We start from the raw sequence: 27,455 nt of genomic DNA, 5'->3' as shown, positions 1-27,455 counted from the left end.
TCTGCTGGACTCTGTGGTGAAGGTGGTGGGCTGCATGGTACTTGACACACTTGTATCATGGGTTGAGGAAAACAACTTTGTATCCGATATCCAAAACGGCTTTCGCCCAGGTCGTTCCACTGTGGAACAGTGTTTAAACCTGTACATGGTTCTGAACAAATACACTGTGGCTTGTTCCAGCCCCATATACCTAGCCTTCATGGACCTGTCCTCAGCATTCAACTGGGTCAATAAGTCCAAGCTGTGTCAGTTGATGTCCTCCATTGGCATTGACAGTAACATCATTTTATTCACCGTGATTAAACTGCGGTTGTCGCTATTCAAAGGACCTGAACGTGTCCTGTCAGCTTGACATCAAGAGAGGGGTGTATCAGGGGTGCATTTTAGCACCCTTTCTTTTTAACCTATATATTAATTCCTTAGAGAAGGCCCTTTTGGCCACAAATGCGGATTGGCCCCAGGTAGGCAAGCATAGCCTGCCAGTCCTCCTATACGCTGACGACGCAGTCCTCTTGGCGAGGACAGCTAGGGGCCAACAACTTCTTCTGAATTCTTTTGCCCTTTTAATGGAGGACTTGGACCTGTTGTTTCATCATGCCAAGTCGTTCATTATGCAGGTGGGACCTCGTAAAGCTAAGCAGTTCACTTTTAAACTCTGACTTTCATCAATACCGAAGACCAATGTTTTCTTCTATTTGGGAGTTGTGTTTGACGATTCCCTGAGTTGGTGCCCTTTGCTTACTTAGAAGAAAGGGGATGTAGTGAAAGGTTTTGCAGCTGTTTTTAACTTTGCCAGCAGAGGGGGAGGGAAGCCAATAGGGGCTCTTTTGAAGACATATGAAGACAAATATATCTCAAAGGTTAGTTATGGGAGTGAGATTTTGGGCCACATTGGGGTAGGAGCAGTGCAAAGTACTGAAAACTCTTTCCTGCGAAGGGCCCTTTCTGTCCCACAAAGCTCTTCGTTTATGTCGTGCACAAAGAGTTGGGTATGCCTTTCCTCTCAAATGTACTGGCTTTCCGACCCCTGGCTTTGTGGCTTAATATTTGGACTAAGCAAGAAAATACACTAAGCAAAGATATCCTACGGGAATGCCTTTCACTTGGCAGTGTCTCACGCATCCGATGGCTCCAGTATATAAGAGTTGGCCTCTCCAGGGTAGGTAGGAACTATTCGCTAACCCTGAGCGCAGATGTAAGAGTGACTTTTCTCTGGTCATAGAGTATTTTTTAGGAATGAGCCACTGTGATAGAGGGAAATGAGCTCTGTAAGCCTAGTGTGTGTATGTACATCGTGTTAAAAACATTACCAACCAGCGAACCTTATCTTCTAGGGCTTAAAAGCATCCATAATCATTTTCAATAACCCGGTTTCGGCTCAACCTCTTCCATTACCTCATGGCACACCCTCTCGGCTTCCACAGAGGCCAGTGCCTCATGCCCTGTAGCTGCAACAGTGAGTCTCGTCAGGACATGATGCACTTTATAATGTTTTGTAGTTTTTATGCTGTCCCTAGAAAGTTATTTATTATTCCCATTCTCAAAAAAACAGGTTTTAGGAAGGTGAGATCAGCTCTTATCTTTTTACAACTCCTCTCTAAAGACACTGTTTTGCATACACTTTACTTTTTACGGTTCGCTGTTAGACTCAGGTCAAGCTGCGATTAACTACTGTACTGTAATTCATGAATTTTTATCTTGTGTTTTGATTAACTTGTACATATTATATTTATCAATCTGTAACCGGGAAAATCTTTTATCATTTTATGTATGACTTTTATGGTTTTCTGCTATAAAACCGAATAAAGTTTGTTGATAATAATCACTAGGGGATTCATTTACAGGGTAGCATGGTATCCCTCACAATAACTCCAGGAGTCACAGTCCACACAATGTACATGCGTTGTTTCCCCTACTTCCAACTTTACATGTATCCCCAATCACCAGCCCAAACCTCTCCCTGCTGATGCCAATGTGGTCCTCCATCAACCCGCAGACCATATTTTTGGCCCCTTTGAAAGTGCCCATACAATAAAAATGCTGCCGTTGTAAATACATATCAACTACCATTTGTTGTGTTTGAAACATTTTATTGAATAAGAAAACCTAATAAACATAAGCTGATTATTAAAGCAAACCAAAACATCAGTTGCCATACACATAAGAGACGAAAGTTGTACATAAAAATCAACAAACTGTAACACAGCAAAGTTATGTAGAGCACAATTCTTAATTTTGGGCAGTCTTTAAAGTTCAACAATAGAAACATTCATAAAGAACAGAAAAGGAAAGAAAGAAGGTGGGATACAGTAGTTTCATTAATGTAATGCTTCCTACATATAGAAAAACAAATACTAATTATTTTTCTTAAGCAATAAAGTCCTCACATTAAAATGCTAAGAGAAATATATTGAAGAATGAACATTTCATGTGTAATTAGAATTCAATTTGAATATTTTAACCTTCTCAGCATTATTTGACTCATGATTACAACCTGAATGCTTTCTGGAAAGGAACCGCCGTATGGGGTTCAAAATCACATCTTTTCCAACGATAGGATTAAAATGATAAACTTAAATTAAAATTTGATTTATTGATTTAGGCCTTTTTGGAGATCAACAATTTTAAATATATACAAAATCCATACACTTTTGTAAAATTGTCACCTAAACTTGAATTCAATCCACCTTTTGATTAAACACTTCCCATTCCAGTAAGCATCACAGGACCACTTGTTGTTATCTTCCCAATTAGTGATAATGTGTCAGATGGCAACAACAATAAATATGTTTAGAATTTTACCTCCGAAAGCAAAAACATGCCATTTCTGAAACATGGTGCACAATAAAATGTAGGAACAGAAGGGCATCTTTTGGTATAGCATTCATTAAGGTTTGACCAGGCTTGAAACTAGAATTCCTGAACTTTTGGACATTTAAATGTCATATTTTAAAAGAATTCACACAGACCCAGCATGAGCTCCGTGACAAATTGAAGATGATTGAATTGTACTTAGACAACATGTGCAGATTAGTAATCTATTGATGTAAAATACAGTGGTCAGGCAATGCTTGTGGATCTAATCTAATCAGATTTTAACTCTATAGTTTGTTCAATAAATTGACTGAGCATAATACTTGAAGGTCCATCTCTCAGATCAGTTCTATTACAGTTTTATTTGCGATAACACTAAAATAGATCAATGATAAATTGGTTTTAATAGCCATGGGTGGAATTGATCCTTGGTCTTAATCTAGATCATTGTCTGCAATAGAAACCAGTACAAACAGATCAAATCTAAAAGCATTGAATATGTTTATTATAGTGGTTTAGAGTAAACACAGATGACACACATTGTTCCTGAAACTCAGAAAATGTATCAAAAGATTATGATTACAACCTATTTTAAGTCCAGAGACCGGTTTAGATTCTCTCCTGTTTAAGTAACAACATTTGCAAATATATTTAACAAAACATTAAAGCTGGACGTCAGAAATTCTGTCTTTAAGCATTGTGTAAGAGTTATGTGTGATGGTTTTTATTTGATCTGAAGCAACACTAACACTAAATAGGTACGTGCACCGGTTATCATTCAACTAACATTATTAGCAAACTTAATTTGGAGGGAATTGAGAAAAATTGACTCATGTACCAAGGGTTTTAATATTCAAAAATCCACTGGTTCGGTAATTCACAGAGTTTGCAAATGCTAAACCCCTTTTTGAAATGTACTAAGCCCATTTAACAATTAAGAATTTGGAAGGGGAATGTTAATAGTGTCCCTTCTAAATACGTAATACATCCTTAAGGTATGTATTAAGCTTTGAAAAAATACGTGGGCTGAAAAACAGTAACAGGAGGTAGTAACCAAAGGGGACATTCGTGAATCTGAAAGTAAAATGGGGTGCATTAAAAATGCCTTTATTTAAAAGCAATCACAGACACAGTAGTGTGCTGACTCCACAAGCAACCACTTTTAACAAATGGATTATTAATACATGAACCTCAGTATTTCCTACATATTCCTGAAATGTAGTCTCTAATATTTTTGTCATGTGGTGTAAATATTTGATTCCATTATTTTATTTTCCATTTCAATATTGTCATGAAATGTACCTATTCTTTTTGTCAAACATATTGAAATATCTATGTCACAATTTTTGGGGCATTCTAAAAAGTGTTTTCACTCTCTACCTTAAAGCTTCCTAAGAAAAATACTGACACGCAGTCCTGGTTTCTCCTAGATCATTTAGCTTTCTCACTAAAACAGGCACAATATTGATTTGATAGAGGTGGTTGTTGTAGTCATTCGCACTGAGGTTAGTTTAGAAAAGACAAATATAGAACTTCCTTTATCTTTAGAAATAATACTTGCAAAAGTTTATGTCCAATAATTTCAGATAATTTACTGATAAAGATATCAGATAAAGATCCCTTAATTTCTTATACCTTTTGGTATCAAAAATCTGCTAGAATTAACAGACTTCTCTTCTAGCTAAATCCAGGTATGAGAAGGTATTAAATGCAATTATCAACTTTCCGTTATTTTAACACATTTTCTCAGCGCACAGAGTATTTTTCCTACATTGATCACAACATTTCAAGCAATGGTCTGTGCTTAAACGTACAATGAAGGGGTAAATATGTATTTCTACCACAATCAAGAAACCCTTGTGTCTATTACAGCTGCAAATGAAGACCTAGCTAAAGGGAAGATTTCCCTCACCCACCATAGTTGCATGCTTCCTCATTCGAAATCTCCTCCCACCATTATACCTAGTTACAGTACAGGGTACAGCCCCCTCACTGAGAGGGAGGAGTTCAGGCATGTTTTGTTATAGAGAATGGTATACGAAATACCACAAAAATGAGCTCAGGGTAGTGGGGGCAGCAGGGTGAAAGGTAATAAGAGGTCAATATGTTTCAGCCTATGAACCCTCCAAAGAGGTGTTTGCGGCTTTCTTCAGGACCTAATCAAAAGTGTTGCTGCTCATTGTACTCACTCAATAACTAGCATTGGCATAGCCAATAGGTCTCGCCTTTGGGACCTTATAAGTGTTTACCCATGCAGGTCCAGTAACAATGTGAAATAATTTCTCTTAAAAAAGAAGACTATAAACTAACTAAGGTAGACGTGACTTTATAACTGGTTAATCAAATGTTTCTGGAGGTTTAGTATATATAAAGAAATCCTTTTTTCTATGGCGTGTCATATAAAATTGATGCTCTAAATTTTGGTAAGAGTACACAATGTCAAAAAATTCCATACTGCTTTTATATCAATTTACTTTTGAAAGCTTGAAGTGAAAGAGAATTCTAAATGTCATTTGCTTATGAGTAGGCGCTAATGACTATTTCCGGATGACAATGTAGGTAGCATTTCATTGTATAAGATGTGTTAGAAGTATGGGTAGGGGAAATGGCTATTTTGGCCAAAGGCTCCCCTTTCTTTATGCATGCTAGTTTTAATTTGTACACAGAATCACAATTTTTTTATGTGGTACACTGTAATGTTAGATGAATCTGTTTTACCCTTTTGATAAGCAAGAGATGATGATGAACCGTTTTTTCGTCCCTGGTTTTAAATGGATTCAGGTTGGAACAGACAAGGTGTTGGTTGACTGCCTCAGAAAATAGTTGTTTCCCGCATGCTGCTTTCATGCGACTTAAATCCCTTCAGTCGAAGAGACGGCTGCGTGCCTGCAGATATGGCCGGATCAGTATTTGGCTGGTTCTGTTCACCAGTGGGACTAGAATAGAAGCTGTTAAGGGCAGGGGTTTAGCTTCCTATTGGTGCAGCAGGTGCTGTGGCACCAGGTCCCAGATGATACAAAAGGGGATGATGGACGGAGCGTTTGAACAAATCAAACATTCACCCCCAGCCAACCGATCTGGGTTTAATCCATCACCATTCTTTAGTTCACTCAGCCACCCCAGTTCAGACATTGCTATATGCAAATCAGTCTGACCCTGTGCCTCATGGGAACAGTCCAGCCCGAACTGCCAAGCCATGTCTTCCCTGGACCGGAAACAAGCATCCTGGGACCGGTTTCGGATTCATAATCCTCATCAGCTAGGCTATCTTGAATCCAGTGGCCAAGTGAACAAGGGACCCACGTCTGAGCATACCCTGCCACACATAGGGCGAACAAAGCGATACAAAAGGGGAGGATGGACGGAGCGTTTGAACAAATCAAACACTCACCCCCAGCCAACTGATCTGGGTTTAATCCATCACCATTCTTTAGTTCACTCAGCCACCCCAGTTCAGACATGGCTATATGCAAATCAGTCTGACCCTGTGCCTCATGGGAACAGTCCAGCCCGAACTGCAAAGCCATGTCTTCCCTGGACCGGAAACAAGCATCCTGGGACCGGTTTCGGATTCATAATCCTCATCAGCCAGGCTATCTTGAATCCAGTGGCCAAGTGAACAAGGGACCCACGTCTGAGGATACCCTGCCACACATAGGCCGAACAAAGCGATACAAAAGGGGATGATGGACGGAGCGTTTAAACAAATCAAACACTCACCCCCAGCCAACTGATTTGGGTTTAATCCATCACGATTCTTTAGTTCACTCAGCCACCCCAGTTCAGACATGGCTATATGCAAATCAGTCTGACCCTGTGCCTCATGGGAACAGTCCAGCCCGAACTGTCAAGCCATGTCCTCCCTGGACCGGAAACAAGCATCCTGGGACGGGTTTCGGATTCATAATCCTCATCAGCCAGGCTATCTTGAATCCAGTGGCCAAGTGAACAAGGGACCCACGTCTGAGCATACCCTGCCGCACATAGGGCGAACAAAGCGATACAAAAGGGGATGATGGACGGAGCGTTTGAACAAATCAAACACTCACCCCCCGCCAACTGATCTGGGTTTAATCCATCACCATTCTTTAGTTCACTCAGCCACCCCAGTTCAGACATGGCTATATGCAAATCAGTCTGACCCTGTGCCACATGGGAACAGTCCAGCCCGAACTGCCAAGCCATGTCTTTCCTGGACCGGAAACAAGCATCCTGGGACCGGTTTCGGATTCATAATCCTCATCAGCCAGGCTATCTTGAATCCAGTGGCCAAGTGAACAAGGGACCCACGTCTGAGCATACCCTGCCACACATAGGGCGAACAAAGCGATACAAAAGGGGATGATGGACGGAGCGTTTGAACAAATCAAACACTCACCCCCAGTCAACTGATCTGGGTTTAATCCATTACCATTCTTTAGTTCACTCAGCCACCCCAGTTCAGACATGGCTATATGCAAATCAGTCTGACCCTGTGCCTCATGGGAACAGTCCAGCCCGAACTGTCAAGCCATGTCTTCCCTGGACCGGAAACAAGCATCCTGGGAGCGGTTTCGGATTCATAATCCTCATCAGCCAGGCTATCTTGAATCCAGTGGCCAAGTGAACAAGGGACCCACGTCTGAGCATACCCTGCCACACTTAGGGTGAACAAAGCGATACAAAGGGGAAAGAAAATAGTTGTTTCCCGCATGCTGCTTTAATGCGACTTAAATCCCTTCAGTCGAAGAGGCGGCTGCATGCCTGCACATATGGCCAGATCAGTACTTGGCTGGTTCAGTTCACCAGTGGGGCTAGAATAGAAGCTGTTAAGGGCAGGGGCTCAGCTTCCTATTGGTGCAGCAGGTGCAGTGGCACCAGGTCCCAGATGCCTTAAAGGCCCACTGAACCTTGATTACTGCTGTTTGTCACAGTTCAAACAGAGGCCTGAGGGGCCCACAGAACAATGATTATTGCTGTTTTCCACAGTCCAAACAGAGGGCAGGGGTCACATTTCCTTTCCTGCCTTGGGGCCCAGGGCACACTGGCTAGGCCACTGGGCAAGGATGCAGTGGGGAAGAGGTGGGGAGACAGGTGGATATTTAAACAGCTCGACAATGACTTCATGCCTGGGTATTAAAGTATTCATTGCAATTAAGGACTGAAGCAGGAATAGATCTCATAATATAGGGAGGCCTACTTACAAATGTGACTCGATAAGCGGCTGCCTTTTAACATCTCACTTATCACCTCTCCTAATTTTCAGTTTTATTTTAGATGCAGACTTAAATCGTGACCTATGAATATGTTTATCTATCTTTAGGTTCCAAATGGCCCATCTTTTCCATATGCAAGTATCAGACAGGTCGGGAACACCCTATGGCGTTGGACTTCTTAAAGCCACATTAATCACTGGTCTTGAAATGCAAATGGCAGCATTAGGCACACAGAGGTGTAATCTACGTAATCTCATTATGTACCTTAGTATACAAGTAGTGCCACATTCTTTGGATACCTGAATTAAATAGGCACACAAAATAATACCGTATTTAAAGGCCCAGTTCAGAATTACATGGAAGGTGCACTGTCCCAGACTACACAACGGTGCAGTCTTCAGTGGGTGCTGTCATGTCACACAGGGGGAGTACACCAGATTATGCTGGAAAAAGCATGTGGTGCCCCAACGTAGGTACAGTTGTAAACCACCAGTCTGCTTACAAAGTAAAGCGTCTGGCAGCTATTAAACGAGGTGGCACGTTTCCCCTGCAGGTGGTTGGGGTCTGTCACCATCCTGTCAGGTGGTGATATACAATCAGTGCGTCTCCTCACTGCTTGTTTGCCCTTTCGCCTGTGTCAATAATACAGTGCAGTCGCAAGACAAAAGGTTTTCCCACATTTGAATGTGGCCATGCCCAATACAAAGGAAAGCATGCCCGCTGAGAATCTCTCCAATGTGATCCACACTACATAAAGGGCTATGTAAGTGTCTGCAGCCTCTTCCGTAGAACAAAAGCCAAAATGCCCATGGGACACAGAAAGAGGGTGCACTCTGATGCTTCATCATGTACGCAGCCTTTGGCGTTCGTCTGTACTAAGCGAGTGACAGAGTTAGTGGAGTGTTTATTGCCCTCTATGTCACTCTACTTATAAGCACCTACTACAGCTTGTACAGTGGTTACTGTCATCTGTACACCTACATTATGCTTAATATAAATAGTGCATAATTTCGGCGTTTGTGTCTGCCTACAATGTGGACCTGATACAAACAACAGTACCTACAAGGTGGATAGTACAATTCAACAAGAGTCTAAAATACTTCAGCACCACTGACTTTGCATCAATATTACGGGGCATCAGTCTAGATGGCAAGCCAACTTTGTATACATTATTATCAGAGACTATACTTGCCTCTTGTACAACAGAATTTTATAAATTTTCGGACAGTTGTATTTATATAATAAAACAACCTACCCACAATAATTGATCTATCTATTCATCTTTTTGGGTTCTGGAGTAGCATGCTACTCGCTGAAAAGCGCTTCAACACTTCATCAGGGGTAGTAAGCGCTATATAAATGCAAAACCTTCCCTCTTCTATCCCTCCACTCTCTTTTTCAACCGAACTAACAGACCAACATGTCCAGCTCTCAAATTAATTTTATATTTCCCTACACTAATTCACCACTAATCATTTTTGGATTCTGAAGTAGCGTACTACTCGCCGAAAAAGCGCCTCAATGTTCGTCAGGGGCAGTAAGCGTTATATAAATGCAAATACATTACAATTACTATTTACATCGGGCTGTACTAACACAAGGATAGAAGTAGAATGGGGCTTAGAGTTGATCTACCCAGAATGAAGCATACTACAGAAAGTCTGTGAACAGTCTATATGTTGTGCGCCTGGCAGAGAAAAACAAAGCAAAAAATATCTATCGAAGAGTCTATTGGCTGAGTCAAGGCTTGCATTTTTAATACAATTCATGTTCGCAAGCACAAGGATAGGAAAAAAGCTTTCTAAATATACAAAATAAAATTGGATGATTTAGAAAAACGTTCCGGCCCACATCCATCTCCCATGTGGCAGGAAGGATATACTGTGAATGAGATATCCTCTGTGGAAATGTGCGCCTCTACGGGAGTTACATTTGAATTATAAAAAACATACCTCCTCCCAAAAAGAAAATGTTACTGGGCAAACTGGAAAGTAAATGTAAAGGAATAAATAGGCACTATATCAATACTGAAGGCATTTTGGACAAACCGGGGTTAAATGTTTCAGAAGGCAACAATTCGATGAACCCGGCTACCAAAGCACAGGAATGCAGCGGGAGCCTCCATCTCTGGGTCGGATTTCTGGAATGATGCACGTGCCGCAGGGAACAGATGCAATGGGGTACGCAGCGTTCTCGTTAACTACCTTGACATATATGGTGCAAAAATCTAGGCGCTTTCATTATTTTGTATTAAAACGCATAGATATAGAAAACAGACCCCACGCTCCAGACCTCAAAAGAATGGATTCTTAGGAATTCTGAATTTTTGTGTGCAAGGGGGGATTTAAAATCAACTATGTCGCCTGCAAAAGGTCAGAGGGCATGGCGTGCATGATTTGGTTCCAATAACTCCTTGCAAGAAGGAGCTCGTGAATTTGAGTCTCCACAGAGCTGCCATGGGATCTCCGACTGGTCAGTTCATCTCTCCAAGCTATCATGCAATACATTTCTCCTTGGTTAATGCTTAGAAACCGGCAGACAAGGTCAATTTTTCAGGGGTTTGTCGTACTCCAATCTGCCACAGCTTCCAGGCACAGGGTGATCAAAAAAACGCTTTATTAAAAGAACAAAGATCGGTCAGAAGGTTTTACAGCTTTTTGTTAAACATTGAAAAGGTCCCAAAGCAAGAGAGGGAAAGGCAGAAAAGGGGAAGGTGATAAACAGAGACAGCAAGGATAAATAAGCACACACACATGTGTTCAGAGTTTAAAGCCCTTACTAAAAGCCTCGCTGAACAACGGTGTTATGGGGGAAAAAAGACTCTTAGAGCTAGTTTTTTTTTTTTTTTTGTCCTCATACATGCCACCAGATAATGTCAACTCTAGGTAGGCGCTCTCCTGGCCACAGGCATAAACCAGCTGTTCCGGCCCTGGGGTCTATGGATAGCCGATGGAGGTCACCAAGAGGTAGGTTGTTTCCTAAGCCAACTCCCATTCGCGATGTAGCTTGCCACTTTGGGAGAATAGGACCACTAACCTCTGGCATAATCATTGGACTCATTGGATGTTATCGTTCAGTCCATGCATTCAGAGCACACCAGATCTCATTGGCGCTTTCTCCACCACACAACATATCTAAACGACTGACCGCCATGATGTTTCTAAGGCAGTCTACGAATCTGGGAGGGTTAATAGACTTCAACTCCCTACAGATTTCTCTCCTGGCAATAACGATAACATAAAAAATAAACTGCGACACACAATTTCGAGTATTATAATCATTAGGGAGACCAAACACAATCAATCTGGGTCTGGGAACAATTGGGGATGATACCACTTCTTCTATGAATTCACACACCTCACTCCAATAACCCTTGATAGACGGACAATCGAAAAACATATGTCTATCATCCGCTGCTGGAGACTTACATCTTGGCCAAAAATATACTTCTGCTGACAGCTTAGCTAGTTTTGCTGGAGTCCAATAGACCCTATGCAATGTGAATAGGTGGTTTCTTCTAAGATTGGAAGGTTTTATAATTTTTTGGGAGAGTGTAAAAGAATCTGTCCAGACCTTCAAGACCTCCCCAGCATCAGGGTCTAAAAGGTCATTCCATAGCTTAACAATTTCAGATTCTAGATTTTCTTTAACCCCCACAAATTTATTATACCAATGCGCAACCTCACCTTTCCATCCCCTGTCCCTATTAATTAATTCCAATGAGAGTATTTCCTAATTATAGGCCCAACACTGCCTCGCCCACCACGAGGACAATTGATAAAATTTGAACCTAGTAATAGTACCCTCCGTTAGGTTCGAGAGGGATTCCCAACTTAATAAAGCCGAATTGATACACAGGTCCCCCCAGTTTGTGATACCTGCCGCCTTCAAAGGTAGCGCCAATCGGTCCAAAAGGCATTCTGGTGTGCCTGGGGAGTCCCAGATTGGGGCTAGGGAATGGTAATAAGGTATATTAAACATTCCACGTAATGTTTGCCAGTTGTTGAGTGCAGTTTTTAGGAGCTTCAGTCGAACCTTTTTAAAAAACTTGTGATCCCCGAATTTGTAAAGAAAAAAGTCTAGGGCATGTGGGAGATCAGAAAGCATAGCCTGAAAGAGTTTACCCTGAGATGAAGAATCAAGTTTATTTGCTAAAAGTCTGAAGTTCTTAAACTGAAAAGCATAACAATAAAGAAGCAAATCAGGAAGAGCCAGCCCACCTAACTTCAACCCTCTTCTCAATTTCCTCCAGGCGATCCTTGGAGATTTAGTTGCCCAGATGAAGGAACCAATTCTTCCTTGGAGATTAGCAATATCTGTTTTTTTGAAATTGAGGGGGATGGAATTAAATAGGAAGGTGATTTTCGGCAAGATGATCATTTTGACCAGATTGACTCTACCATAGATATTAAGCGGCAGGGTATTCCATCTGGTCAATAGTTTCCTCACTTCCTTTACTACAGTCTCCCAACTTACTTTCGTGACATTATCCAAATTATGGGTAACATAAATTCCTAGGTACCTGATTTTTTGTTTAGCTTCAGGTATCTGTACTGTATTGTTCCAGCTAATAATGTCTGTTTTATCTTTATTTATTTTATATCCAGACACAGTACCAAAATCCTCCGCTAACTCAAACAGCCTAGGGATAGCCTCAACCGGATTGGACGTGTATAGGGAGGAGATCGTCAGCATATAGTGCTGTCTTAAGCGTCAAATCCCCTATTTTAAAAGGTAGAATTACTGGATCTGATCTTAAGGAACACACAAAGGGCTCAATATATATATCAAGAAGGAGGGGAGACAGGGGACAACCCTGTCTTGTTCCTCTTGAGATGTTAAACCAGTCTGTAAGGCAACCGTTGACCAAGATTTTGGCCCGGGGTTTTACAGCTTTTTGTTAAACATTGAAAAGGTCCCAAAGCAAGAGAGGGAAAGGCAGAAAAGGGGAAGGTGATAAACAGAGACAGCAAGGATAAATAAGCACACACACATGTGTTCAGAGTTTAAAGCCCTTACTAAAAGCCTCGCTGAACAACGGTGTTATGGGGGAAAAAAGACTCTTAGAGCTAGTTGGCCGAACACCAAGTACAGCGTGCTTAGATTTCAGAAGCAACTGGCCCATTAAAATATGCAGCGGTAAAGCACATGATAACACTGCCTAGTTTAAACATAGATGCAGCATTCTTCAAGTTGAAAACTGCGGACGTGTTTGATGTGCACTCCAATAACAAAGCTGCAATGCAGTGGAGGAAATGGACTTAAAATAGTTGACCTCTGCATGGGGCAGCGTGCTTTGTTTTCAAGACACAACACCTGCCACATGTGCACTGAGAACTTTCCTACGACATGAGAGAGTGTGCTTTGACACTTTCATATCTTTAACATGAATGCAGCATTCTTTACTTTTTCATAACAAGAAAAAAAAAAAAAAGACGGGCTCAATCCACGAAAGATTCAAGTTAAACAAAAAGGTAGGTTCAGGGACCCATTCCTGTACACAGGGAACAAGCTGCCTCGGTGCAGAAAAAATTACAGATATAACAAACGGCGGGTCAGAGACCCATAACTGTATACAGGGAGCCAGCAATCCGTTATACCACAGCAGATGGAGGACGGTGTCCAGAGTAATCGCAGTTGCTCGAATAGAGGATCCGGAGCTAGCTAAAGCTGAATTTGGTGTGTGGCTAAATGTAAATGTAAATGTGGGTGTACTTGTAAAGCACACTGTGACTCCATGGAGTATCCTGGCGCTGAAGACCGCTGGGGAACCCGTCCTGGTTTTCCCTGTGAGATGGTCCCGTTCTGGGTATCTCCAAGGTGAAACCAGGCATCCCCGGCGTCTGTGGGGGGCTGTTGTAGAGATGAGGCAAGCTTAATGCCCAGAGTTGCCGAGTGTGTTCCCTGGTTAGAGTAGGCACCGAGGCGAGACTTATCGAGTCCGTTGACCCTGGTCCACGACCCTGCTGCGTCGGGAATTGAACCCTGGTCCCGGGCCGTTCTCTGCTTACGGGTCTGCCGCCTCTAACCAGTGAGCCACACCACTCCACTAAGGTTACTCACTCAGGTTGTATAATCGCATTACTCTGATGCAGTCACGTGACCACGAGTACTTGGGAAATGTATTCCCATGCCGGCAGCATGAATCTGAATGAACGCGCACTAAATGCTGCAGGCTTTCTTGCCTCTGTCACACACAGTCGCTTTTTCACGTGGAATAGAATCACTAAAGACGTGTTTCCATCGAAGTTAAATGCAAATACCACGATGTACTGGCATGTGTTTTTAAAGGGTCAGCGCTGTATACCCAAGGGCGAAAGAATCATTAGAAAAATCAGCACACCCGAAAGTAGAAATGAGTGATGGGTGTGTAAACCATGTCCCTTGTACTACACATGTATCCTGTTGCAAGCGGTCAGCCCCATATGTCTAAGGGTATAGAGAGGTCAGTGCACCTGAATCAGAGTGCCCAATCTTGTATGTATAAGTGTAGGATCTTTGGGCCATGTCCAATGGACAGTCTGTCACATGTATCTGGTGGAGGTAATCTTCTGAGCTTATGAGAGTACAATAAAAAAAACATATATATGAAAATATAGAAAAGAACAGGCAGTGTCCCTCGCACATATTCTAAGGCACCTGGTTATCAGGAGCCATAGTTCTATATGGTTAGCCATACGTATTCTCTTGTATGTTAGGTGGCCGGTGGCACTTCACCACACACTCTGAAAAATCGCTCATGTGGAAATGGTCAAGTCTAATGGGGCCCCTTCCGTCATAGAAGGGACAACTCCCCTGTTCCCATTGCAACCAATGGAGATTTGGGACTATCCTACATGGACAAGGGAGAATGGTGTTTAGGCCCCGTCCGATCCAAATCACTGCTTTGGTTCCCATGGTTTGTCTGTGCCAATTGGGATTTCAGTTATATGTGTGTATCAACGATATTTTGATCATCTGGCGAGGTGAAGATCAATCTATCACTACCTTCAGGAAATCGATTTGCAAGAACTAAGAGTGTGGCATGCCAATGACTGCTTCCACAACAACTTCAAGAAAATATTGTACTACCTTATAGTCCCTATTAAAGTCCACAAACTGAATTTTCATGAAGTAAACCATTGGTTTAATAAGGAATTCAGACTTTCACGTAGATATCCTTCACAAAGGACATCTCAGAAATCAGTCTGGATGGAGAGAGGTATAAAAGGGCCCAGGCTCGGGCTAAGAAAGAATGGCAGGAACTCAAAGTGGCTTGCTCTTTTAAGAACTTCACCAGGTAATGGGCACTTGTAAAGTGGAGGGGAGAGAGGTCTCTGCTTCACCTCTGCAAAATAACATTTCTCCAATCTTTATTCAGTCACTCCTTTTAATGAGCCAGACACTGTGCTGGGGACTGTGTAAACAGACTACTCTATAGCTGTACCTGGCCCTTTCCTTGACCTGGCTGACATCCTCAGCTCTGGATGCAATAACCAGAGGTAGAGCTTCAGGATTAGACAGCATTCCAGCTTATATGCTTCTGCTAGAAAGAGATAAATTGTCTTGGTATAACCTTTTCTTAACTAATGCCATTATCAGTGGTGCCCCAGTACCTGAATCTTGGAAGGGAGCGGACAACATCCCAATATATAAGAAGGGGGATAGATTCCATCCAGCCAATTACAGGCTGATCAGCTTGATCAACTGTGTGAAGAGCATTTCTCCCCAATTGATCTTGAGCAAGATTGAGGAATGGACAGCAGCTAAAGCCATTGTATCCCCCTTTCAGACAGGCTTTAGGAAAAAGATATCCACGATTCATCAGGTTTCCGCTTCCTTTTACTCTATTGGAAGATCGTTGTGGTCGGCAGGGAAACTTGTATGTTGCGTTCATCGACCTTAAATCTGCTTTTGTCCTGGTTCCACGAAGCAGGCTATGGAAGGTCTGGGGTGATATGGGCCATCCCAGGAGGCTCTTGAGCCAAGTGATCAGTCTACATGAGGGTAATTATGCCCAGGTTCGCTGGAGAACCCAGGGCCTGGTGACTGAACGATTAACTATCAATTAAGGTGTTCACCAGGGCTGTGCACAGGCGCCCACCCAGTTTTCTTTCTATAATAATGTTGTTCATTATCTGCCCTCTTTCTCAATTGATGCACCATCCCTGGTAGGCACAAAACGAACAAGTTACTTACCTTTGGTAACGATGTATCTGTAAGACATATATTAGTTATAGATTCCTTAGCTTATAATTACCCCCAGGCGTCAGACTGGATGCGAAGAAATGTTTACTTAGCAGTACCCCTACGTGTCGGTAGGTGGCATCGGTCAACTCAGCATCTGTCATGGGCATCATGGTCGCCGGGATGACGCAGTGGTGTCTATTTAGACTCTGCTCCTGCGCACTAATGTCAGTTCTGATACGACGTCCATGCCAGAAGGGCAGAGCCATGCAAGACACTGACCCCTGGTGCACAAAACTAGGGCCCTGTAAGGGAGTCCCTGTCCCTAGAAGTCCGTGTGCAGAATGGGGAGGCTGGGTGGGGAGGTAGGGAATCTATAACTAATATATGTCTCTTACAGATACATCGTTACCGAAGGTAAGTAAATTGTTCATCTGAAATAGACTATTAGTTATAGATTCCTTACCTTAGAATAGATACCCCAGCAATACCAAACCAGGTGGTGTGTCTGCGAATTAAGTTCACACCCGGAAGTCCTGGAGAACAGAACAGCCAAAAAAGCTAGTTCTCCGGATTTGGCTGTCCAGGCAGTAATGCTTAGTTAACGTGTGCAGGGATGCCCACGTGGCTGTGTGACAGATGTCAATCAGTGGAACTCCACGGCCCAAAGCAGTAGTGGCTGCCGTCGCCCTGGTAGAGTGGGTGCACAGTCCTACAGGAAGTTCCTTTTAGTCAAAGAATAACAGATCTTAATGCATAGGACGACCCATCAAGAGATGGTACCTTTGTGCATTGCCCGACCTTTCTTGGTGCCCACATAATCTGCAATGAGTTGATCGTCCACCCGGAAGTCTTTAGTGCAGTCAAGGTAGAAAGACAGCACACATTTTGGGTCCAGACAATGGAATCTACCCTCCTCTTTGGAAGGGTTTAGAGGCGGGAAGAAGGTGGGCAATGTGAGGGTCTGACCTATGTGGAAAGAGGTAATCACTTTGGGCAGAAAGAGGGCTTAGTACGGAGGACTACTTTCTCTGGATGGACAGCAAGAAAGGGAGGTCACGAAGATAAGCCTGATGCTCACTCACCCTGCGAGCAGAGGGGATGGCAAGCAAAAAAGCAGTCTTCAAAGGAGGCGAAGAGGACAATTATGTAGGGCTCAAAGGAAGCACACATTAGATAAGTGAGGACAAGATTCAAGTCCCACTGGGGCATTACGAAAGGAGCAGCAGGAAAGAGATGAGTAATGCACTTCAGAAATCTGTTAACAATAGGATCGATGGACATGCTCAAGAGCTCCTGGTACCAGACTCTTCGTGCCCAGTCCGGAGCCACAAGAATGACTTGGGACCGGTCGTGTTTGATCTTCTTCAGCAATTTTGGCAGAAGTGGTACAGGCAGAAAGGCGTACAGGAGGCTGAAACTCCACTCGTGACGAAAAGCGTTGCCGAGGGAGAGCCGCCTTGAAAACTCCAACACGCAGAACTGCTGACATTGCGCGTTCTCTTTGGTGGCGAATAGATTTAACCAAGGCTCTCCCCACTGCTAAAAGAGACCTTGCACCACCTTCGAGTGAAGACGCCATTCGTGATCCATCATGCACCGGCAGCGGAGTTTTTCCGCCCTGGCTTTCAGGGAACCTGTTAGGTGTTGAACCACCAGAGGTATGCCCTGATGTTCCAGCCATGTCCAAGGAGAAGAGCCTCTTGACATAGGGTTCATGACCCGACCCTACCCTGTTTGTTGCAGCATCACATGGCAGTGGTGTTGTCCGTGAACACCTGCACCACTCTTCCTTTGACAGAAAGAAGGAATGCCTTCAATGCAAGACGAATCGCCCGGAGCTCCAGAAGGTTGATGTGGTGCCTGGACTCCGCCAGAGACCAGAGGCCTTTGATCTCTGCCATTCCCATATGGCTGCCCCAAACCAGGAGTGACGCATCCGTCACTACTGTGAACTCAGGTTGGGGAAGGGAGAGGGATCTGCAGTTGACTCAATCCTGGTTCGTGAACCACTACTGCAACTGACTTGGAGTCCCCTCCGAAATCTGAACGTCATCGGAAAGATTCCCCTGGTGCTGCGCCCACTGGGACTTCAAGTTCCACTGCAGAGCATGTATATGCCATCTGGCATGATGCACCAGCAGGATGCAGGAGGCCATGAGGCCAGCAGCCTCAGGGTCATTCTCACCGAACACCGGGATGGAGGCTGAAACATCGGTATCATAGCCCGAATATCCTGGACTTGCTGCTAGGGAGGATAGACCCAAAACTGTGCTGTGTCCAGAACCGCTCAGATGAAAAGGAGCTTATGGGAGGGAATCAGTTGCGACTTCAGCACGTTAACTGTGAACCCCAGCAAATGCAGGAAGTCAGTCTTAGTCTGGAGGAGGGAGACGACAGCCTGGGCGACCTCGCCTTCAACAGCCAGTCGTCGAGATAGGGGAAGACTGGAACCCCTGATCTGCGCAGATGAGCTGCGACAACCGCCATCACTTTAGTGAACACCGGGGGGAGGGCTGGTAAGGCCAAAGGGGAGCATGGTAAACTTAAAATGCGTGTGGCCTACCGTGAACCGAGGTAATGACGGTGGGCAGGCAAGACGGGGATGTGAAAGTAAGTGTCCTGCAAGTCCAATGCTACCATCAAATCTCCAGGCTCGAAGGCAGACAAGACCTGAGCCAAGGTTAACATCTTGAATTTCTCTTTTAGGAGGAAGCGGTTGATGTCCCTGAGGACTAAGATAGGATGCAGGCCTTTGTCCTTCTTGGGTACCAAGAAGTAGTGGGAGTAGCAACCCTGACCTACTTCTGGCACAGGGACGCGTTTGATAGCTCCCTTGGCAAAGAGATCCATAACTTCTTGGAAGAGAAGGGCCAAATGATCCTCCGACATGGGATGAAATCACCACAAACGGCATGACCCTTTCGCATTCCGCTGCTTGCGGAACTCCGCGTAGACAGCCAGAGTTTTTTTGTCACATAGGCTTAATCTTATCATGAAAAAATAGATATCAGTCATATGTTAAGAAACAAAGGTGAGTAGAAACCTTTTGGGTGGAGTAAAATCTAAGACATTATTATTATGATTTTTAAGGCAATTAGTTGATTTTTGCAAGCACTAAAACGTCTCTGTGTAAAGTAAAGACCTTGAGAGTTTTGTGACTTTCAGATACTCAAATTGTGGATTCTGTTGCAATTAAAAATATTTCCAGGTCTGAAATTTCTTTGGATGTTGCATGCGGGCAGCCTAAGTTATCCTGCAAGAGTTTCTTGATGAACTCTATTGCAACTACAATATGTGCTCTCTCATGTAAAGTCAGGTTGTTAGAAGCTTTTCTGCAAACTCAAGATACACCTTACTTTTCACCTGGTGTGGATGCATTTCTCATGTTTAGTGAGATCTTCTTTCTGAGTAAAACGTTTCTGGCTTTTTCCTCCTGTATAATGTTTTAGTCCAGTGTGAATTCTCTCATGTGAAATGACATTGTATTCAAGACTAAACCTTATCTGACATTCAGAACACACATAAATGATGTTCACTCTTCTAGTGAGCACCTTGCACCAGTCCAAACAACCCTTATGGTGATGGTTGTAAAGTCAACCTTTGTAGCAGGGATTCTGTACCTATACAGAACTGTGCATAGAGACCCAGAACCTCAGTGAATGAGGGTGCGCCAAAAACTCACCTCAGTATCCAAAATCCCCTACCAGACTAGCAACCAGTGTCTCATTGGTTCTTTCTCATCCCCAATGATTAGACAACCCAGAACATGAACTCAGAACACCTCAGGTAAAGTGGAATACATGAACACTCTTTCGTCATACCAACATATCAGTCCAGAACGAGGAGTAAATGAAGACACGTGCAATTTTGAAATGTTTATTTCTAATGCCGTGTTCTTAAGCGCAGTGTCTTAGATAATACAAGGAAACATTATCAAGAACAAGGTTATCAGCATTGTTACTATTCCATAAAATACAAAAGGAGAAAGCATGTCGAAATGCTAATAGTAAACGGTTACATTAAACGTAAGTTTACCCTCCCTAGCCAGTATATTATATTATATCTAAAGAAGGTCTCTTTTGGGTTTAGTAGGGCAGACCCATACCTCTTGTGCTTAGCAGAAACGGATCACATCATCTCCTGCACCAACACTCAGCATACGAATCTCCATCAAGTGTGTTTTACTTCTCTGTGCAGTGCATTATTAAACCCGCTCAAACCCAAAGTTGGCCACAGCTGCATATGTGTTATGTCTAGACCGTGCGCTGATCAACTCGAACAACAAGCACTGTGTTGAAAAACCTTGAAGGCCTCGGCACTCACTGTACAAACATAGATTATCAAGCAAACCTTGTTATTCTCGCGTCAAGCAAAATATGCAACTGGGCGAAAAGCTGTAATAACATAATGTGCCGTTTGCAGAGGCAGCAGAAAAGGAAAATGGCTTTTAAACTTGTAAAACGGTCATGCTAACTTAACACAGTGTGAAGGTATAATTACAAACACGTGACACCTTATAGACCAGCTATCCTAGGGGTAGCGTGGACAGAGCAGTCTTAGGCTATAACTCTAGAGGGCGTGTAAAGCCAGCTGTTTTACCATATGTAACACCTTGAATACCAAATGAAAGGGGCACCTCACAGGATATATATAAAATGTATATGTATTTATTCACTAACACACTCCTCTGCACTCTTTATGAGGACAGAAGCAAAAGCACATAACAAGTTACACTTAGAAATACTTTAAATAGCACAATTTACAGTTAGGCCCTAGGGGCGCGTAAAACCATATACTAAGTAAGTGGTATAAGAACCACGACTTGTGAAAGGAGAAGGCCTAGGGCATCGCTGGGGCTACACTATCTGACCCTTAGGTTAGGAGTAGGAGGCCCACAGGCGGCGCGTGCAGAGTCGGAACACTCACGCGGGAGTCAATAGAAAGCCTATGGGAACTTAAAAGGTAAGTAAATATAGTTTTAGGACACTTCCGGTTTAGATAGGAGGAAACTACAAGCAAATCTGGACACTAGGATAGTCAATCCCTGCAGGAGCACCGAAGTACTCGCTTTACCTCACCCACGGGTTGCGGGTGCATAGGTGTCAAAGTGTGTCGGGTTTCGCCGTTGATTCCAATGGAGCCGTGAAGAAAGATGCTGCAGGCGACCAGGAGGAAGATGTCCGGGTGGATCCAAGGGTGGATCGAAGTTGAAAAAGGACCTAAAAGCAGAGGGGACGAGTCTAGGTCACTAGCCAGTGACCGGGTGAAACCAGGAAGAAACCAGACGTCGTCGAGGAGCAATCAGGTGCTGTTCTGAAGCGGGTCTCTGCAGCCACATGGACCAGGAGGGGTCGAGGACGACCAGACGCTAGCGAGGAGCTGTCCCACGAAGGTTCTCGCAGAAGGAGGGGTCGACTTCAAGATCGGAGCCAACAAGCCTAAGCAAAGGTAACCCACCCAGGATACACAAAAGGCTTCTGGTGCAGACCAGGAGGGTCTGAGGTACTTCACCTTTTCAGGGAAGCAAGTGCCAGTCTGGAGCAACCAGACCAGCGATGGATTTCTTAAAGGATAGTCGTCTCAGGGCTACTAGCCAACTGGCCAGCAACCGGGACAACGCGTCGAGTAGAACACAAACAGAAGGGCCCCACGCAGAACACATGGAATGCGGAGGGCTGATCTTCGGTGCAGGTGGTGCTCAGTCTCGGGGTGTCTCAGTCCCCAGTGCACAGCTTCGAGGATGCCTCAGGAGCTGCGCTGGTAGCAAGAAGAAGGACTTTTCAAGATGTCCGGTCCACAAGGTCTAACGCCGTCCACAGTGCTCAGCTGTGCTGGAGTCGTGCAGTGGGGTCAGAGGGCTCAGGGAGTCAGGATCTTGTCAGGCACTGCGCTCGGGTTCCGGCGGGAACGGGGGCAAAGCAAGCCTTCAAGTTGCTGGATGGTGCCTGGTTGCCCAGGGTGGTCACTCCTTGGCCACAAGGGAGATTCTTCAGTCTTCAGCTCAGGTGAATGTCGAAGGGTCCAGAGTTTCGTCTTCAGTTCGATTCCAGGATTAATCCAAAGTCTCCTGGGTCAGCTCCTATCTTTATACAACTAAAGTGGGCTGGTTTACCTACTAGGTCCCTCCTATTGGTGGGACCAGGAAGGGGGGTGGTTAACCACCCTTTCCTTTCTCCAGTTTCGCGCCAGAGCTGGGGCAGGGTTGCCCCAGCAACCGGTTTGAACTGGGGTATGCATGGAGCACCTAGAGTGCTCCAGACAGTGTGTTTCTTTTCAACCCTCCCTGTCCTAATATACAAACTCCTGTATGGGGCGGCGCTCGCACCTCTCCAGGCAGTAAACCTATTGTCCAGGCATCCCTAGCTGGAAGGACTCCCAGCAGCAGGAGGCCAGACTTGTGTCTGGGGCAGCAGCGTTCTTTTTGTAACGCTGGGGCTCTGGTTAACTTTAACCGTGATCGTCAGAACTAACATGTCTTCTCCGTCTAGAAGAGTGGAATGCTACCCCCGTCTCCAGAATTGGCGAGGGGGTAGTATTCCAAAGCGTATGACACCTTACACGACATGTTTCGATAAAGCCAGACCAAAGTTAGCATTAACCGCGAGGATTATAATGCACTTAAGAGTATATAGTATGGCAATATCATAGAACAGCTATAAGGAAGTAGTTCCGAACGCTGCAGACAGGCTCAGCTCATGCTAGAGCACCATCTCACATATAACCAAGCACTCTGCCTTCAGGATTGTTAAGGCCTGCCATAGGAGTGACTTATAGTTATTACTATGTATCTATATGTATGTAGGTATAGGAATACTACACCTAAGCAAGGGGTAATTACACGACCTTGCCCCAGCTGAGTGATCAGCCAGTTGTGTCTATTTGGGTGGCCAGCCAGGGGTGGCATAAAACATGCTGCAGCCCCTGGTAGGCCTTGGTTGCACCTATGCCCTGAGTACCTAGGGTACACTATACAGGGACTCATAAGGTGAACCAATATCCAATTGTGTATGTACCTAAGGTACATGGAGTCCATTTTAAGGAGAGAGCCGATAGCCTGGGGCCCTGAATAGCAGGATCCCAGGCCAACTAAGTTGAAAACCAGCTAAACACTAGGCAAAAAGTTGGGGGTAACCATAGTCAGATATCCACCTTCCTACAGTGTGTTTTCTTATGGCACTTGTAACCATCTCTACCTCTGAATCTTTTCTGACATTTAGAGCACTGATAATTTTATTCACCAGTGTGGATTCTCACATGTTCAGTGAGATGAGATTTTTGGCTGAAACATTTTTGGCATTCGGAGCACTGATAAGGTTTTTCCCCAGTGTGAAATCTCACATGTGCAGTTAGAAGTGATTTTAGTTTGAAATCTTTTGGGCATTCAGAGCACTGATAAGGTTTTTCCCCAGTGTGGGTTCTTATGTGCCGTGTGAGACTACTTTTTTCACTGAAACATTTCAGGCATTCAGAGCACTGATTAGATTTTTCCCCAGTGTGGATTCTTATATGCTGAGTGAGATGGCTTTTATGGATGAAACATTTGTGGCATTCAGAGCACTGATAAGGGTTCTCCCCAGTGTGAAATCTCACATGTGCAGTTAGAAGTGATTTTAGTTTGAAATCTTTTGGGCATTCAGAGCACTGATAAGGTTTTTCCCCAGTGTGGGTTCTTATGTGCCGTGTGAGACTACTTTTTCCCCTGAAACATTTCTGGCATTCAGAGCACTGATAAGGTTTTTCCCCAGTGTGAGTTCTTATGTGCTGAGTCAGACAGCTTTTTTCACTGAAACATTTGTCACATTCAGTGCACCGATAACGTTTTACCCAAGTGTGGGTCCTTGTATGTTTAGTGAGTCTCATTTTGTCACTGAACCTTCTCTGGCATTCAGAGCACTGATAAGGTTTTTCCCCAGTGTGGAATCTCACATGTACAGTTAGAAGTGATTTACGGTTGAAATGTTTTGGGCATTCAGAGCACTGATAAGGTTTTTCCCCAGTATGGGTGCTTATGTGCTTTGTGAGACTACTTTTTAAACTGAAACATTTCTGGCATTCAGAGCACTGATAAGGTTTTTCCCCAGTGTGGGTTCTTATATGCTGAGTCAGAGTGCTTTGATTACCGAAACATTTCTGGCATTCAGAGCACTGATAAGGTTGCTCCACAGAATGGGTCATTGCATGCTGAGAAAGACTTTGTCTGTAACAAAACCTTTTCTGGCATTCAGAGCACTGATAAGGTTTTTCCCCAGTGTGTGTTCTTATATGCACTGTGAGATCGCGTTTTTCATTGAAACATTTCTGGCATTCCGTGCACTGATATGGTTTCTCTCCAGTGTGGGTTATTGTATGCCGAGTGAGACTGTTTTTGTCAATGAAACATTTCTGGCATTCTGTGCACTGATGAGGTTTTTCCCCAGTGTGGGTTCTTGTATGCTGAGTCAGAGTGCTTTGATTACCGAAGCATTTCTGGCATTCAGAGCACTGATAAAGTTTTTCCTTAGTCTTAGAGTGGTAGCTTGTATGCTGAGTGAGACTGCTTTTGTCTTTGAAACATTTCTGACAATCCGGGCACTGATAAGGTTTGTCCACAGAGTGGGTTATTGCATGTCGAGATAGACTCTGTTTCTTACAAAAACTTTTCTGGCATTCAGAGCACTGGTAAGGTTTTCCCCCAGAGTGGATTCTCATATGATCAGTGTAATAAGATTTACGGCTGAAACATTTTTGGCATTCGGAGCACTGATAAGGTTTTTCCCCAGTGTGGATTCTTATATGCTCAGTGAGACTGCTTTTTTGGCTGAAACATTTGTAACATTCAGAGCACTGATAAGGTTTTTCCCCAGTGTGGGTTCTTATATGCTGAGTGAGACTGCTTTTTTCACTGAAACATTTGTCACATTCAGTGCACCGATAACGTTTTACCCAAGAGTGGGTCCTTGTATGTTTAGTGAGTCTCCATTTGTCAATGAAACATCTCTGGCATTCAGAGCACTGATAAGGTTTTTCCCCAGTGTGGAATCTCACATGTGCCATTAGTAGTGATTTAAGTTTGAAATCTTTTGGGCATTCAGAGCACTGGTAAGGTTTTTCCCTAGAGTGGATTCTCATATGTTCAGTGAGATGAGATTTTTGGTTGAATCTTTTTTGGCATTCAGCGCACTGGTAAGGTTTTTCCACAGAGTGGGTTAATGCATGTCGATATAGACTCAGTTTGAAACTAAACCTTTTCTGACATTCAGAGCACTGAAAAGGTTTTTCCCCAGTGTGGATTCTCATATGCTCAGTGGGATAAGATTTACGTCTGAAACTTTTTTGGCATACTTTACACGGAGAGTGTTTTCCCCCAGTGTGGATTCTCATATGCTCAGTGAGATAAGATTTACGCCTGAAACTTTTTTTGGCATACTTTGCACTGAAAGTGGTTTACCCCTGTGTGCATTCTGTCAAATTCTGTGAGATAAGATTTATGGCTGTATCTTTTTGACACAGGTAACTTTTTTCCCCAACTTCGGTTATTTTGCCTCGATTTTAGAGTCGGGCTTGTTTAGATAATGTTCAGCACTCATCTCTAAAAGAAATTGTGTGTAAATTTCTCAACACTTGAATTGAGCAAAAAATGTCGGGAAGCAGTCCTGTAACACCTGTTGAAATTTTCCTAGCAGATAATAGTCTTTAGGTTATAGCCTCTCCGGCAGCAACTTAATTTGTGACTGAAGTTTTTCTCAAATCGATTTGTATAGGTTCTTAGCAATGCAATAATAAGGTGTTAGTCTGATATTTAATGATTAAACTGATAAGTACCTTTTTGCACTGATGTAATGGCAGTAACTGAGGGCGTTTGAACGTGCAGAGTACTATTGTGGATCATTAGTCGCAGAACATCAGTTCCTTCTACCCTTTCTATGTTTGGTGTAAGGTTAAGGTTTGTAGTTCTGAAGATGAGGATTTATTTACATTAGCTATAGCGCAACTGTGCTCCTTTAATCCATTTTTATATTTAACAGTTTTACATATCACTACTGCACAACAGATAATGTTGAGGCGATTTACATAGAATTACAGAACAGTACACAATAAAAAGGAAACAATCTGAGATGGTCATTAACACAATAAAGTGGTGAATTTTTAAGGTTTTCGCAAGAGTGAGCAGAGTGGGTCAAGGTGTTATATCCCGAGGCAGATAGTCTCAAACTTGCATAACTGGTTAAAACGGTTGTTGAACAAAGGCGATTTTCCAATCTCTTAGTTGTTAACGTGTCAGCTTCGGAGTCTTCTTTCAGTGTCTTTTCTTTGATGGTATGCAGAAGAAACCTTTAGTTGTAACTTTTTATGCAGTGTGTGCTTCCTCTCTAGAATTACATGATGCTTTGGATGAACGTTATTCTGTCATGCTGAGGCAATTTGTCTTTCTGATAATATTTCAGATGAGGATGCTGAAGCAGTCTTTCTACATTATTTCTGATGCTGTGTGCACAGATATGGCTTTGCTCTGGGTTAATGAAATGCAAAATTAGAGACTTCACTTACAGGTATAGTACTTTCCTCGCCACACTTAGATTTTTGGAAATTGTTTAAACGTAGAATGCTGGATGTCCTTCAGTTTTTCAAAATAATCCTTCTTCTGGCACTGACATTCAAATCTTGCTTTCTTCGTCCGTAATTTCAATCACCTATAGTATTAAAATTAAATAGTTAATACATGTGCATTTCCAAAAATATAATTTACAAGCCAAATCAATGCAGAATTTGCTGAGCTGTTTTTCAGACAGAGCAGAGTGTAGAATGGTAGCATGAGAGTAATTGGATGTAGGAGTGAGGATTTGTAGAATTTTCAACATTTTATTAAGCTCACAAAGGATACATGCACCCTATGGAGTTGCAACATAGAATCCCAAAGGCAGATATGAAAGTCATATGGACTGGCACCAAACAGATATTAAAAAAATATATACTATTAATTAATTTGTAATGCAGATTTCTGGGAAGGGAATGACTCCTCCACGGACAACAGGCGTTCTCCCCTGCCCTGAGTTACCACCTACTTGTATCTGGTTTCCTGACTTTTGAGTTTTGGCCTCTGCCTCAAGCAAATCTATTGTGTGCTGCGAGGACTATACCTAGACCTATCCCTCAACTATGGTCCAGAGTATGAATCAAGGGCAATGAAATAAAGGCGGACTTTCATGTGTTCATTTTATTCCACTTGATTATCAGTTGTTAGGTTTTTCTGCACCTGGATTTACCGGGTGCAGAAAACCAGGACACAATCTTTTTCCA

The 27,455-nt window shown here is 43.4% G+C and overlaps 1 protein-coding gene across 2 annotated transcripts in view; it reads right to left on the bottom strand.

Annotated features, from left to right (window-relative positions):
* Positions 1–19,880: 19,880 nt before the first annotated feature.
* The window catches only part of LOC144805754 (uncharacterized), an 85,982-nt gene continuing 78,407 nt past the window's right edge, over positions 19,881–27,455 (bottom strand). For both annotated transcript variants that reach the window (XM_078672233.1, XM_078672235.1), the window contains exon 3: positions 19,881–26,848. In XM_078672233.1, the coding sequence (XP_078528359.1) occupies positions 23,409–25,538 (2,130 nt within the window). In that variant the 5' untranslated portion in view covers positions 25,539–26,848 and the 3' untranslated portion in view covers positions 19,881–23,408. The remainder of the gene's footprint in view (positions 26,849–27,455) is intronic.

The sequence above is a fragment of the Lissotriton helveticus genome (assembly GCF_964261635.1).
Source record: "Lissotriton helveticus chromosome 1_1 unlocalized genomic scaffold, aLisHel1.1 SUPER_1_unloc_22, whole genome shotgun sequence".
Classification (NCBI taxonomy): Eukaryota; Metazoa; Chordata; class Amphibia; order Caudata; family Salamandridae; genus Lissotriton; species Lissotriton helveticus.
Note: the sequence above shows the minus strand (reverse complement) of the source record. Positions and strands in the feature narration are given on the sequence as shown.